This window comes from Equus quagga, chromosome 10 (assembly GCF_021613505.1).
Source record: "Equus quagga isolate Etosha38 chromosome 10, UCLA_HA_Equagga_1.0, whole genome shotgun sequence".
NCBI classification, from domain to species: Eukaryota; Metazoa; Chordata; class Mammalia; order Perissodactyla; family Equidae; genus Equus; species Equus quagga.
Window position 1 is genome coordinate 112,543,530 of NC_060276.1, and position 14,928 is coordinate 112,558,457.

The window sequence follows — 14,928 nt, forward strand, 5'->3', positions numbered from 1 at the left end:
GGACCCCTCCTTTTCAGACCACAAGGTCATAAGCCAGGTGCCAGGGTCTTGTGGTAGGATGTTGTCTGGCGATCAGGCACGGTACTGGGAAGAAGCAAGCTCTGAGGAGCTGCTTTGCAAACCGCGAAATCGCCATGCCTCTCACCCACCTGTACTGATCAGGTGTTTGCGCTGTGGTTGTTCTTTCCTAGTGGCAGTGCCCATTTGGACTTTCACAGTCAGAGATGGCAGCAAAGGTAAGTTTTTTTTAAAACTCATAAGAGAGAAAGGTAAATTTTAGTGTTTACAGTTTTGGTGTTCTCATTCCAGGATGGAGGAGACCGAAGAAATACATCAGAAACCTAAAAGTAAAAGCACCACTGAGTGTGTTGCTAGCCATCCTTTGTCGCAGGCACTGACGAGTGGGCCAAGCCAGCAGGTGTTTAGGGTGCAGAGGGGGAGGGACCAGGGAACATCCTGCTCATTAGTCCATGTGGTTCTTGGCAGGCTGTTTCTAACTTGGAACTAGTCACTTAATTACAGTGGATAGAGAGGGCCAAGGTGATAGACATCAGTTCCTTATCTCACCCTGCATCTGTTAGTTTGCAAACTGGCCCTTGTACACAGAGGGCAGGGAGAAACCGAAGAAAGAGGCAGGCCACTCCAGACTGGTAGGTGGCAGGTTATTAAGCATGGGAACATACTTAGGAGGCTCATCTTGGGCTGCCGCAGGACAAGTAAACCTCCACACCTCCTTGCGAAATCTTAACAGTTTATATAGAGGCCATACCGTCCAGATGGTCTCAACCACACATTGCTCTCTCAAGGCTGTGTCCTTGAAAACGGTTCCCACTGTGGGAATGGTGGGAAGAGCGTACATTCCATGCACAGGGGAGGGGGTGAGGAGCCTCCGATTGCCCATGTCCAGTTCTTGGGTCAGCTGGTGGTCACGTCCTCTCTATGACCTCCTCCAACAGCATCTTATCTAAAAATGATCATTATTAGCCTCTGTTCCCACTTTATAAGGGCCATAATCTTAAACTAATTGTCCTGTGCATGCTTCATGTATACATACTTCATAGCAAGCATGCGTACACTTGGTGTCCATTGAGGGCAGGGACCTGTCCTTTATCCTTTTTGGCCCAGTAGCATCCAAATGTCAAGTAGGTATTTAGTGGATACTCAGTCGCTACATGTTGGTTAGTTGATTAGATGTTTGAGGGTTTCTCTTGAGAATGAACTGTGTGGTATCTAGCCTACCCCTCCCTTTGTTTTGTAGGCAGTATCATCGAAAGCTGCTGAGCCTTGGTCTGCTCATCCAGTATATGCAAGATACTGGCAACATTATCAGCAAGCGATGGCTTGGATGCACAGCCACCAGAACGCCTATAGGAAAGCCGTAGAATCTTATTTCAGTTCCCCATGGTACTTCCCTCCCGCAGCTCTTTCCCAAAGCTCTCATGCTAACGAGGGTGGATCTCCTCAGTCCTTCTATGACCATCATTCAGCATCCCAGGGCTCCGGATGCAATTATTCACATTCTAGAAGGTCTGGGCAGCATCCGCATGACAGCACAAGAGAAGACCAAACTTGGTCCGCAGAGGAGGAGGTGGAGACCGAGTCAGATGGGGGTGTGGAATGTGACGTGAGCAACATGGAGATCACGGAGGAGCTCCGCCAGTACTTCGCAGAGACCGAGAGGCACAGGGAAGAGCGCCGTAAGTTTTGGCCTCTGTCTCTGCGTCCTTCCTTTCCTTGCCCCGCCTTCCACGTTGTTTTCTTCCCTAATCTCTAACATTATTTTAGAACTCCTCAGCAATGTTCCAGATCCAATCGTAAGACTGGAAAAGATATGGTGATATTGCACCTCAATTATATTGGTTTCCAGAGTAGTTTTAATACAGGACTTATTTTTAGTTCTAGAACAAAGCTTATCCTAATACTGCCTCTGCCATTTACTGAAGGTTAGACACCACCAGATGGGGTGTGTGCATGCGTGCATGAGTTCCCTAATCTACACAGCAGTCCCTCGAGGTATTAAATCCATTTTACAGATGTGGAAAGTGAGCCTTCAGAAAGTGAATTGACTGGTTCCGTGGTACACAACTAGTAATTTCCTCTTAGGGTTCAAACCAAAGTCTGTCTGACTCCAATTCCTGTGCTTGTTCCTCTAGCACAAACTCAGGGATTAGGTTTTGTCCCTAAGACTGCTAGGTTCCTAAAATCCTGCTGCCAGCTCACCGGTCCACAGCTCGGAGACTGCACGGCGCTCTAGAGCTACCAGATCGTGAATATCAAGCTCCCTTCTGAGTAGAGAGCCCGGCGAACCTAAACAGAATAACAAAATGCCTGGTATTCAAACCTTTCCAGTTTGATCCCACATTGAAACTCTGTCCCCGGACGTAGAGAATTGTGAGAATGGTCTTCTGTCTGCAGTGGGAAAGCAGTTTTCTTCTTGTACTGTCTTACTAACTTGCTGTGAAGAACTAGAACTGCTTTGTGTGCTCTCCTTGCTATTAAGATTCACCAGCCCCTTTACACTGTCAGAGTCTCTAACAGATATGCCTTTCTCCTTCTTACAACCAGTATCCAGTCTCCATGCTGTTTTTATTGAGCTCTAATTATATGATATTTTACCTAGAATTTTCTAATAAACAGAAACATAGACTCCTGGGAATGGGCGAGTTTCGTTTCCATCCTGAATGATCTGTATTTTCCTAATGATGGGCTCGCATTCATCAATCCCCTCTGGGTGCCAGGAACTGAGCCAGGGGCTTTGTATAAAGTCTCATGCCCTTGAGTGTCTTCTCCTGTGATTCTTCACTAAACTCCTCATTCAGATTGGTGGTTTTTACCTCCTTTCTTTTGATTAAACTGTTGACGACTTTGATGCGTATTCAAAAGTATATCCAAACAAGTATTTTTAAAACAATACTTTCTATTACACATAGAATACATTTCTTTCCTCATCTCCAGAAATTTTACCTTTTTTCAAAATACGTATAAAATAATCATTAGTCTCACTTAAAAGTATACAACGAATGAGGGAGAGTAGGCATTGAAGCATGTCTGCATTTGGTTAGAATGCCGTTAAGCTTTTGAAAAAGAAAATATGATGGAGATAAGGCTTATTTCTGTCATCCTCACGAGAAGGTAGAATAACATGTTTTTCCCACCGGAGATGGATGCTTTTATGATAGAACTTGTAATTAAGGATGGGAGCACATCCCAGTCATCTAAAAGGATATTTTGAACTATCTGCTAATTTAAAATAAATCTGATATAGTTATTCAATACAAAATAGATCTGAATGAAATGAAAATAAAATAATGAAATGGGTCCTTCCAATCAAAGAAGCAGTTTGGTTGAAAATAAAATAATGAAATGTGCCCTTCCAATATAAGCAGTTCAGTTACAGATATGGTTAAGAACCATCCCAGTTCCTCCCTCTTACCTTTGTCAGGTAGAATTCTAGGTAGGTAAAAAAAAAAAAAAGTCAGTAAAATTACCTGCAAAGTTGTGCCTGGCATTTGATGTTATTTTGAATGAAGGAAGGAAGGAAGGATTTCCATATTAATTATGAGCCTTAAATCAAAGGTTTTCAAATATCCCACAAAGTGCTAAACTTGCCATGGTTCTGTGGGACATTTTAGAAAGTGAGTTAGGCTTTGACTGCTTTATAAACTTGATGAACTTCATATTTTGTTGGATATTATTCCTAAATCTGCTTAGTTTACTTCAAGGCTTCAAATTGCACTATTATCATCGCTGGTAATGGGTTGAATTGTGTCCCCTAAAAGAAAACATTTGTTGGAGTCCTAACTCCCCCAGACCTCAGGATGGGACCTTATTTGGAGATAGGGTCTTTATAGAGGTAATCAAGTTAAATGAGGTATGAGGGTGGGTCCTAGTCCAATATGACTGGTGTCCCTATGAAAGGGGAAAAATTCGAACACAGAGAGAGGCATGCACCCAGGGAGAACGCCATGTGAAGACTGGAGTTCTGCTGCCACAAGCCAAGGAAGTACCAGAAGCTAGGAGTGCGGCCTGGAACAGACCCTTCCCCAGGGCATTCAGAGAGGGCACGGCCCTGCTGACACCCTCATCTCAGGCTTCCCGCTTCCAGACTGGGAGACAATACATTTCTGAGGTTCTAAGCCCCCCAGTTTGTGGTGCTTTGTTATGGCAGCCCTAGGAGACTAATAAAATCATCCTGCGAGAATTTTCTTTGTTCCCAAATGCAGTCAATGAGTGGGACATAAAGTGAAGCACATAGGTCTTGCGATTACTGTGAAGAAAATGTGGAGCGTATTTGTTTAACCATGATCTAGATAGAAAACCAAGAAAAAAGGAAATTTTATGAAAACTATTACAATCTACATCTTTAACCTTACTCCCCAAAATTTGCATTATCATTAGTAACATTATCCAGAGACAGCTGTGGCAGAACCACTCAAATGACAGGGTTCTAGCCTAGCTCCACCACCTACTAGCTGGAGGTTCTTAGCCCCTTGTGGGCTACCTGCCCTGTTCTGTGCCTCAGTCTCCTCACCTGTGAAATGGGGATCCTAGTTAATGGAGTGGTAATTATGAAGATTAAATAAGGTGATAAGAGGAAAGTTATAGACCAGTGCTTGGTACAAAGTCAGTGCCCAAGAAATGTTAGTTATGGTTAGTTGCTAATAACTCATCCTTTGATGTGGATTATTAACCATAAACTGGTTTTGCTCTGATACTGTTTGTCTTCATTAGTGCTTGATTGAGATTCTGCATATTTTTAATAAAGATTTTCTATGGCTTCAAAAAAAGTCATGTATGCCTGCTCTGCACTTTTCAAACTCTTAAATTGACTTAGAATATTTAAAACATAAAGTGCTGCTGTCTGTCAAGTTTAGTTGTTAGCACACTTTTGTCGAAGTAGTCATTAACACAACTTTTAGTTCTGTTTCAAGGGCATTCTTGCTTGATGTAACTTAATATAGTAAAATGCATGGAAAAATGAGCCCTCTCCATATTACAGACAACAGCGTTAAACACATCGAGCTCCTGCTTCTTTGTGGTTTTAGAATGTGTCATTGTAGCATCATTGAAAACGACTTGGCATAGGGCCTCTGCGATGCTTTTGTGTCCTGCAGTCTGTCCTGAAAGCATTATCAGGTCCCTAGGAGATGGGAGAGTTGTCTGGCGAGGGCGAGAACAGGCTGTGGTGTCAGAGTCTAATCTTCCCGCCACAGTCTTGATCTTTACTAGAAGAAGCTGCTGGGGCCTGACCCTGCACCACCAAAAATAGCAAGCAGTGGTGTGCCAGTGTTATTTTTTTCACCAACACGCTTGGTGGTGTATAGGACGAATACGTGTTCCTTCGAGCAGTAATGAATGATGGAATTCAGATGTAAGTAATTCGAATGCCCATGGTGTTTTCCAATCCATTACCTTCACTAGGAATGTTCATGGAGGTTTAGTTACATACACAGTTGGGAAATGTTGTAGCAGTGATAAGGGACCTGAACAGCGTGAATACTTCCTTAAAGTTGTTTTCTTTTGCTCTTTGAACCACTAGAAGCTACTTATTCATTAAGGGAAAATTCAGCTTTGAATATGAATTGTTTAGAGAACACAGAACTTTATAAAATACTACGAGCAAGGGAAAAGGTAGCTGAACTTAAAAGATTTTTCAGTATCATTCACTTCCGCAGGAACATATATGTTACACAATTCATCATCATCTGTGTCTTATTTAATATTTTCTTAGGATAAAGTCCTTCAGACTGAACAGCATGTTCTTGTGATCACTGCTCTTCCAGATAATCTTGAATTTAACATATTTCAATGATAAAAACAAAAAAAGTTAAGTAGGATAAATAAAGAACTCCTTTTGTGCAGTGGGAACAGGCATGCTTTTGATTATGTTATATGTCATCATTTCCTAATGAGGTATTTCCGTTATTTAAAAGTTCAGTGGTAACATTGCTTATGGGAAAGTAGGCGGTTGTGAAGTTTTAAAGGTCAGCTGTGTTTTCAATTATTTCTTAGGAAAAATGTTTATTGTTAGGTTAAGAAAAGTATTTTTTAGTCATAAATAACCATCAGTTGAGACTGCAAGGTTATAGTCCTAATATTTAGAGGGAAAATGAGTGAAAGTTATCATTCCCAAAAGAGAAGAAGGCCCTCCAAAACAAACACTGCCACTGTTGTCTCAGGCTTGACCCAATCTGAAAATTATCACCTGTGTTTGGGGGGTATCTGTTGGGTCAAAACAGGGACATATTCACAAAAAGCTTAAACCCAGTTGGGAAGAGGAGAGAAAATCAAACTTAAAATGTTATCTAGAAGAGCTTTCAATGGTGTGGTCCATGGGTACTTTTGCAAATGAGAGGTAGAGCCAGTGAACTGGCAGTCAGAGGAAGAGCCCACGGGGTGGTCATGGAGAAATGGAGTGTACTCTAGGCTTTGAGGGATGGGTCGATTGGGAAGGAGAGAGAAAGAAAGGGGTTAAGTCCATTCCTCACTTAAAAAGTGCTCTTCTTGCCACAGGGCCCAGGTGTGTTTTTATACGTTTGATGGGAGACATCTGCTCCATTGTGTTGTGTCCACTGGAGTAGGAAGGTTTGAGACGCTAGTTTTCATAGTGAGCCTTCAGTCAGTAGGCTGGAACCCCATCTGTTTCGCCCTCTGTCCGCCCTCTGTGGAAAACCTAGAAGATAGAGTAAAGCTTATGGCCCAGTATTTAGTGAGCCATTTCGGTTTAGTCAATGAGATTAAAGTGTGGAGTCATACTGATGGAGCACAGTTCCGTCATGTGTGTTTCGTCTAGCTCAGGTGTTCGGAAGTACATCAAGCCAGTGAGAAGACACGTGCAGAAGGCTGGAGAAAAGTGGAAGGGAGGGGTGGAAATGCACTTTATTCTAAAAGCAAAAATGGTCATTGTCCACTGACTTCAGGATTATATTTGTCGTGGAGCAAGGAGTGAGGATAGAAGACCCAGCAGAAATGGCTCCAGGTCTGCTGGCCGGCACCTGTGTTCTGGGTGTGTTGGTGACAAACCAGAAATGCAGCATTTGTGATATCAGTCAAGTCTGTGCTTTCGCTCGGTTGTGTTAAGATCATTAATTCTGGCAACACAGCAGAGAATATAATCAGAAAGACATGCTAATCCTAGAAAAATGAGGGAAAATAGCATTCTTTAACACTCATTTGTCTTAGTGCTTTGTCCTCCAAAATGTTCTGCCTTTGGGCTAGTTGTTTGTGGAATACTGAGTGAATGTCTTCCTGCTATGTCAGGTTCTCTAAAGTCTAAGTCCCTTCCCAGGATTTAGTTTTTCCTAGATATACGTTAAGTCTGCATTGGTAGCATCTTGTAAATGTGTAGACTGAGGTGAAAAATATCAAGGTTATGTATCCTGAACTTAGATGGAATCCGGTAAAGTTTCTCCTTAGTATAATACCGTTTTTCTTGTTTTAACCGTATATGCATATTAACCCTTACGTTAGTTTTAGGACTGCTGTAAGAAATTACCACAGGGGCCGGCCCAGTGGCGCAGCGTTAGGTGCGCGCACTCTGCTTTGGGGGCCTGGGGTTCATCGGTTTGCATCCTGGGCGCCAACATGGCACAGCTTGGCAAGCCTTGCTGTGGCAGGCGTCCCACATAGAAAGTAGAGGAAGATGGGCATGGATGTTAGCTTAGGGCCAGTCTTCCTCAGCAAAAAGAGGAGGATTGGCAGCAGATGTTAACTCAGGGCTAATCTTCCTTAAAATATATATGTTTGCATATATATTTTTTAAAAAAGAAAGAAATTACCACAAACTGGCTTAAAACAACGGAAATTTATCCTCTCACAGTTCTGGGGGCCAGAAGTCCAAAATCAAGCTGTTGGCAGGACCACACTCCCTCCAAAGGCTCTAGGGCCTGTTTCTTCCAGCTTCTGGGGGCTCCTGGCATTCCTTGGCTTGTGGCTACACAGCTCCAGTCCCCGCCTCCATGTTCCCATGTTCTCCCCTGTGTCTTTAAGCGGCTTTTTCTGTCTCACATTAGGACACTCATTGGATTTAGGGTCCACCCTAATCCAGTATGATCTCATCTTAATCTTTCCCTTAGTTACATCTGTAAAGAGCCTCTTTCCAAATAAGGGCACATTCTGAGGTTCCAGGTAGATGTGAATTTTGGGAGGACACTATTCAACCTGCCACAACCCTATTGTAAAGCTGAAATCTATAAAGATATTCTGATGTGCACGAAAACAAATTCCCATGACCAAATATCCTACAAGAAAAAAGTCCGTGGTAATATTGAGTCCCACTGTTGTTTTCAGTAAAAATGACCAGCCTCCCCATGACAGGGCTCCTGTTCAGTTCCGTCTGAAGGGTCATGTTCTACTTCTCGACTTCAGTCAGATGACTCTCCATCTGGTTGGCTCAGCCCTCATCTTGTTTTGACAGGATGAAAAACTGCCAGTGATTGAGAATCCTTTCTTTCATTGGGAGGAAGGAAGCAATAAATAGAAAATAGAATAAGTGGTTGCTTTCAAATGAGTGTATTCCATTCTAAGGTTTGCATGGTCCCTAAGTCAGTATAAACTAAGTACTTTCAGATGCTAGCTTAGCCTCCAGTGCCCAGCCAGTCTGAGGGTGTTTGGTTTTAAGCTGACTGGCTTTCCAATTTGTAGTCTAGCCTTAGAACATCTTTCTTTTCTCATTGTGTAAGTAGAGGCAAAGTGATTCAAATGTAAGGGAACAAGGCCAGACCCCAACCCCTTGGTGCCCCTCCCCTCCCTCTTCACCGCAGCGGCTCTGAGGAACCTGCTGGAACGGAGCTCTGCCCAGCACCTTTTGAGATCTGAGCATCTGCTTCTCTATCCCTGAGTTACCATCATTTTTCTTTAAAAGCATTTGGAGGAAACAATTCTTTACAAAAAATAATGTATGGCCTTTGTCCGAGCTTTCTCTGCACAGTCATTTCCTGAGCACCTGCTTTGCGTCAGTCCTCCCGGGGCTGGGGTTAGGAGTGAGTACAGGTGACAGTGCCCCCCCATAGATGACTCCCGCAGAGGGGTCCTGGCTCTAGCCAGTCTGTCATTGTGGGAGACAGGCTTCCCACCCCTTACTGTGTTTTAGGGCAGCTGCCCACTATGCAGAAAACCAGGAAACCTCCAAACATCTTGCAAGGCAGTGAGGGGACAAAGGTTGGGCCTTAAATTTTCATGAAAAAGCCTGGATGGGAAGGAGGCTGAGTCGAGAATTGAGAGCAGAGGGCTGTGTGTCTTATTCTTTTACTGTTACAGTGTATGAACTTTATTAACTAAAACCCTGTGATGGTAACCCCTGAGCACATGCTGCGTGCCAACTTGGAAAATTGCACGGGCTTCATTGACTGCCGGCTGGGCTTGCTTTGTATTAACGTAGTGTTTCATCCACAGATGTCAACAGTAAGAGAAAATGTCTCTTGACATAGAATTGTTAGACCAATTTAATACCTGTAAGATAGCTTTTATCAGAAGGATAGCAGAATTTTTTTTTGAGGTAACATAGGCTTATAGCGTTATATAAATTTCAGATGTACATCATTATATTTCCATTTCTCTGAAGACTACATCATGTTCACCACCCAAAGTCTAATTGCTATCCGTCAATTAGAAGCATAATTATAACCACGTTAAATTATAAGGACAGGAAAAATAAAGATGCACAAGTAAAAAAGGTTATATTCACATATCCTAACGGCAGAGAGCAACACTTACTAAGATAGCAAAGACTCCGGTGTTTATTAAAACTTCCAAACTCAGAGACTCAGATTTAGACAGGAAGTTCAACATCTGTTGGGTCATTAAGTCTGTTGGTAAGGCTAATTATAGTCTTGGGACAAATTTGAGAGTAAAAGGACTGTGGTCTGGGACCTTCTGTCCTCTAGATGTAGAGGCTCTGAGGCCCCAGCAGCCCCTCACGTCAGCTTGTTTCCTCCGAGCCGATGAAGAAACCAGAGCCCAAGGACTGATAACATGTCCAAGGCTCTCCTGGGTGGCAGAGGCAACTGTTGTCCCTGGCTTGTGTGGAAATGCCAAGCCTTCAGAAGAGTAGTCTTGAGGGGGGCGAGGGGCATAGAATTTAAACACCTATGAGAACTGAACAGTTTATATCCTGATGTTTCAAACTTGGCAAAAAGAACAAAAATGAGAAACAAATGCTGTTGACCTCTCATTCGTTTGCATAGTAAAGGCCAATATTTTGGTTTAGTTCTGCATTTCATAGTAAGTCAATTATATCTCTTTTCCATGGATAAAGTAACAGATTGCATTTATTGTGTGTGACAGTCATTTGGCATATCCGTTTATTACTTCCTTATGTCAAAATAGCCTGCAGATGTGCTAAGACAGAAACGGCCGTATACATTGTTCATAATGTTTCCAGGTTTATAAAACTTCCTCCCTCCGGGTCCAAGGCGTGAGTTATAAAGAACAGGATTTATGAGGGACTGCAGAGCCACATAAATATCTTCCTGTTCACACTTGATTCACTCACTTTGGTGTTCCCTTCCATACTAAGCTTTCATTCTGCTGCTTTTTTTTTAACAAGGAAAGAATGATTTATATCATTGTTTTATTCCCCTACAACCATCTTGACTCCTTAGTTGGTAGCATTCCTCTTGGTAGCAATAGTAGCTACAGATGTGCGCATTCTACTATCCATTTAGAGTAGCTTACAAAAATCTATGTCAGTTGGCTAAATTTTACCTTATGCAGCATTGGTGTGTTGATTTTTGTGTTGTTTCTATTTACATGCGAATTAAAGTTAAGATATTAGGACTTGTTAGAGTAAAACATATAGAGGGGAGAATAAATTGAATAAATATTTCTCGCTTTACAAGAATCCGTTTAAATTAGTAGGATTAAGAGCAGATATCGCTTGGAATTTAGCCTAAGCTCACCTGTGAAGTGAAGCGGACAGTCCGATCCCGTTAAGGCGGAATTCTGCACGCTGGTGTGGACTTGTTAATATAGCAGGAAGGTTAAAGTCGGAGCTCTTCCTTCCCTTCACAGAATTGCCTTTTCTGGGCCCTTTTACCTTCAGCAGTACTGAATTATTTCACCCCCCGGTGCCTGGTCTGATTTGTGCTTGGGGTGTGAGAGGCTCGTGGCCCCTCGCCGCAGTTCTGTAGTGCCTAGCACTTGCTCTTTGCCAGATGCCCTCAAATCAATACCTCTTCCTAAGGGCTGATGGTTTTCCCCCATCACCTCATTGCGGATGGGAAGTACTACTACTTGCAACCTTGGGCTTTGCAGGAAGCATTTCATTTCTCTGCTGGCCTGGCACAGAGTTTAAAACCAAGTGAGCACCACCGGCGTTCCTAGCCCAGCAGGCCTGGGCGGCCGAGCAGGTGAAAGAGGAGAGGAACCCAGGTGGTTTCATCTTCTGTACTTTTAGGGCTCGTGGCAGAGGTTTGATAGTTTGGGGTGACATTTCCTTGTGGTTTTTTGCCATTTCTCTAGTGTATAACCCCCTGATAAGTGAACGGTGCGCTCACTAAGGAGATAATGATAATATGCAGGTCGTGCCACAGAATCTAGTGAACATCTCAGCTGGCACAGTGGGGCCACACTTCACAGTTGGGGAGAGAAAGCGGAGGGAAGTCAGGGGGCTGCCTGCTGAATGGCGGGCAGCAGCCGCATCCCCAGTTCACCATTCCCCTCCTGCCCCTCGGCTCCCTCGCAGGGCGGCAGCAGCAGCTGGAGGCAGCGCGCCTGGCCGATTACGTGAACGCCGACCACGACCTGTGCTACAACCCGCGCCGCTCCGCGGAGCCCCCGGCCGAGAGGCCTGGCGAGCGGCGCCAGGCAGAGATGAAGCGGCTGTACGGGGACAGCGCCGCCAAGATCCAGGCCATGGAGGCGGCGGTGCAGCTGAGCTTTGACAAGCACTGTGACAGGAAGCAGCCCAAATACTGGCCTGTCATTCCGCTGAAGTTCTGAGCCCGGGGCACTGGGTCCCCAGCCATCACCCCCTGCCTCCGGATTCACTCTCTTCATCTCTCCTGTGCATTTTCCCAGGAAAGAGAAATGAGCATGGTCACCAAAGTCCCAGTGGGCCCCTCGTGGTGGGGGGAGAGGTGACATGTCAGCCACTTTGAAGTTGGCAGGACGTGTACTGTTCGAACCTGAGAGATTGTCTTTTGACATCTTTATAATTTCATATAAATCGTACTGGGTTTTGATGTCAAGAATAGTGTTCATTCATTAAAGTTCTCACTTAGAGATACTGGCTGGTTTTTTGCCTTTTTCTGTTTTCTTCTCTACCCAACCCGAGCTAGGCAAATGCCTTATGTGAGCCAGCTGGCCTGCCCTACTCGCCCTCCTTTAGCCCCCACTGAAAATGATGCAAGCATGCAGCGAGACCCACACTACCTTTCTCCAGGGCTGAGGCCACATGCATGTTCTCTAATGGGCCAGAGTTCGGATTTTCCGGTTTGCAGGCCACACGGTCTGTGTCGGGACTACTCAATTCTGCCCTTGCAGTGTGAAAGCAGCCGTAGGCAGTAAGTAAACGGGGATGTGGCTGTGTTCCAATCAAACTATAAAAATAGGCTGTGAGCCAGATTTGGGCCTCATGTGATAGTCTGCCCACCCCTCCTCTAGTGGAATGAAAATACCTGCCTGACATTCTTATTATCTCCTTATCTCTACAGAGCTTGAATGTCATACAGAATTGAGAGCAAAGAACAAGAATTCCCAGACCTGCTCACCTCTGCAGCCTCCTCTGTTGTAGAAAAAGTATAATTGAGCTCTTACTATGTATATCAAATCTTGTTTTGATAAGAGAAAACATTTCTGAGAATGAAAATCTAAAAATTGATGGAACAGTCCATTATAAAAGCCAGCTGCCTTTTAAATAAGTTATTACAGTGCGTTGCCAGGGTGAGCCCATGTTGACCTGAGAAGATTAGCACATCCATCAAAGGTTGGTGAAAAGATTTCGTATTGACATGTTTCTCCCTAAGAACACTTTGGTCTGTGTTTCAGCCCGTGCCCTGAGACAAATGCATTCTTTTCACCAGCCCCAGGTGCTTATTTTTCCAAGCGCTCGTTTTATGACTCAAGTTGCAGTTTGTGCCTGGGTATTACAGACAAAAATCAGAATTAACTTCCCCTGAGGTGACACATAACTAAAATTTCAAGTCTTTAGTATTTTTTTAATTTTAAGCCCATGCGCCTAAATAGAAAATAAATGTGACTCAGACAAATACAAACCAAAGCCTGTCATTGCAGCAGGTTCTTAGCTCTTTGAGAGAGAAATGTTTCTCTTTACAAAAGACTCTCATCCCTTCCCCCAAAGAAACCAGCATGCCTGTCCCACCCCTGCTGGCTTTGTGACCACAGGCGAGTCCTTTTCACCTCTCGGTGCTTCCTGTTCCTGGCTCCTGAAGCAGGTCTTAATGATTCCTCCTCATGGGGTCTTCGTGAGGAACGCATTGAGTGAGTGCCTGTAAAACACACAGTGCTGGCCACACGTAAATACTCAATAACATTATGTTGGTACTTATTACTTCCCTGTCTTTAAAAATTGTGAAAGAGTGCCAGTGGAAGTCCTGAAGATAGAACTCCTTCCAAACATGGGGAATGGTTTCCCTGTCAACTCTGAATGTGTTGGCTTCTTGACACCTTGTTCCCACCTGTCCTCTCCAGGTGTCTCCTGGATAATTTGTGATAGGAGGAACCCATGACTTGTCCATTTGTTCAGCAAATATTTGAGTCCTTTCCATTCCAGTTAACTAAACCATGGTCTCCCTCCTCGGGGAACTTGCTCTCTAGGAGCGGGGCAGACAGGTGTGCGGCGATAATTATTGCAATGTGTGCACTCCCGGAGGCCCGTGTGGGAGGCACGAGAGCCTGGGAGAGAGATGAGGGCAGGGCTTCTCAGCCTCAGCACTAGTGACATTTGGAGTCAGATCATTCTTTGTTCTCAAAAACTACATACTATGGATGCATATATATGTACTAAAATCAAGAAACTTGCATGGAAATAATTCACACACACCAGCTTCAGAATAATGAAGTTAGTTCTGAGCAGGGAGAGCATTAGAGTGCCGTTCAAAAGGGACTTTTATGTCTCTCTAATGTTTAGTTTCTTTATAAGAGAAAAGCTAATTTCTTTAGCAATCACTGAAAGTGAACTTGAAGTTGGTCAATTTCTCTGTGCTTCAGTTTCCTCATCTGCAAAATGGGGATAATATTCCTTCACCACTTTTCTGAAATCCCCAAAGCTCTGGAAACTGGAAGTTGTGTTGTGTTTGTTTTTTAAAAGTAATTTATTTGGCAGCCAAATCCCACTTGACTGTAAAGATTTGGACAAAACCTGACCTGAACGGAATTGAGGATATTTATGGTCTTTACTTATCCCACTTAGAATTTTCTTCCATTTTACTGCACAACTGTCTTTGATGACAGGCTGCTGCCCCAGCCCATTGGGACAAGTTCTATAATAGCTGTTTTACTTTTCAAAAGTACAACGATGTCTAAACTCCTAAACTCCCCGCTTTTAGCCGCTTCGCCCTGCTCAACTCGGCATCTACACCATATTCACAATATCTGTAAAGCACAGTGTCTCCAGAGCACAGCAAAGAATCCGGAGCTGTTTACGCCCTCAGCGAGACTCCAGTGTATTCCATGCTGGAGCATGGGGTTAGGTTCTAGTCCTAGCTCTGCTTGAGAATGTATGACTCTGGATTATGCATTTACACTCTGTCTGAATTTTAGAACTGAGGCTATAGCGGCAAGAAGAAGAGGGAACACACGAGATATTGAGGAAATAGATACTCCGTGGCTTGGCGATCTGGAGCAGGTGAGGAAAAGTCTAGGACGGCTCGGGTTTCTCTCTTGGATGGTGGTTCTAGTCATTAAGGTAAAGAAAACAATGAGAAACAGGTTTGGGAAGAAGCTTAATTAATTCCGTTTGGGACACAG

At 43.9% G+C, this 14,928-nt stretch overlaps 1 protein-coding gene across 4 annotated transcripts in view; it reads left to right on the forward strand.

The window, feature by feature from the left end:
- Positions 1 to 12,222, forward strand: part of GEMIN8 (gem nuclear organelle associated protein 8) — a 19,656-nt gene extending 7,434 nt beyond the window's left edge. The window contains exons 3-6 of one of the 4 annotated variants that reach the window (XM_046674146.1): positions 192 to 236; positions 310 to 418; positions 1,259 to 1,697; positions 11,684 to 12,222. In XM_046674146.1, the coding sequence (XP_046530102.1) occupies positions 311 to 418; positions 1,259 to 1,697; positions 11,684 to 11,940 (804 nt within the window). In that variant the 5' untranslated portion in view covers positions 192 to 236; position 310 and the 3' untranslated portion in view covers positions 11,941 to 12,222. The remainder of the gene's footprint in view (positions 1 to 191; positions 237 to 309; positions 419 to 1,258; positions 1,698 to 11,683) is intronic. The other 3 variants (XM_046674147.1, XM_046674145.1, XM_046674148.1) reach the window with 3 other exon arrangements.
- Positions 12,223 to 14,928: the final 2,706 nt, after the last annotated feature.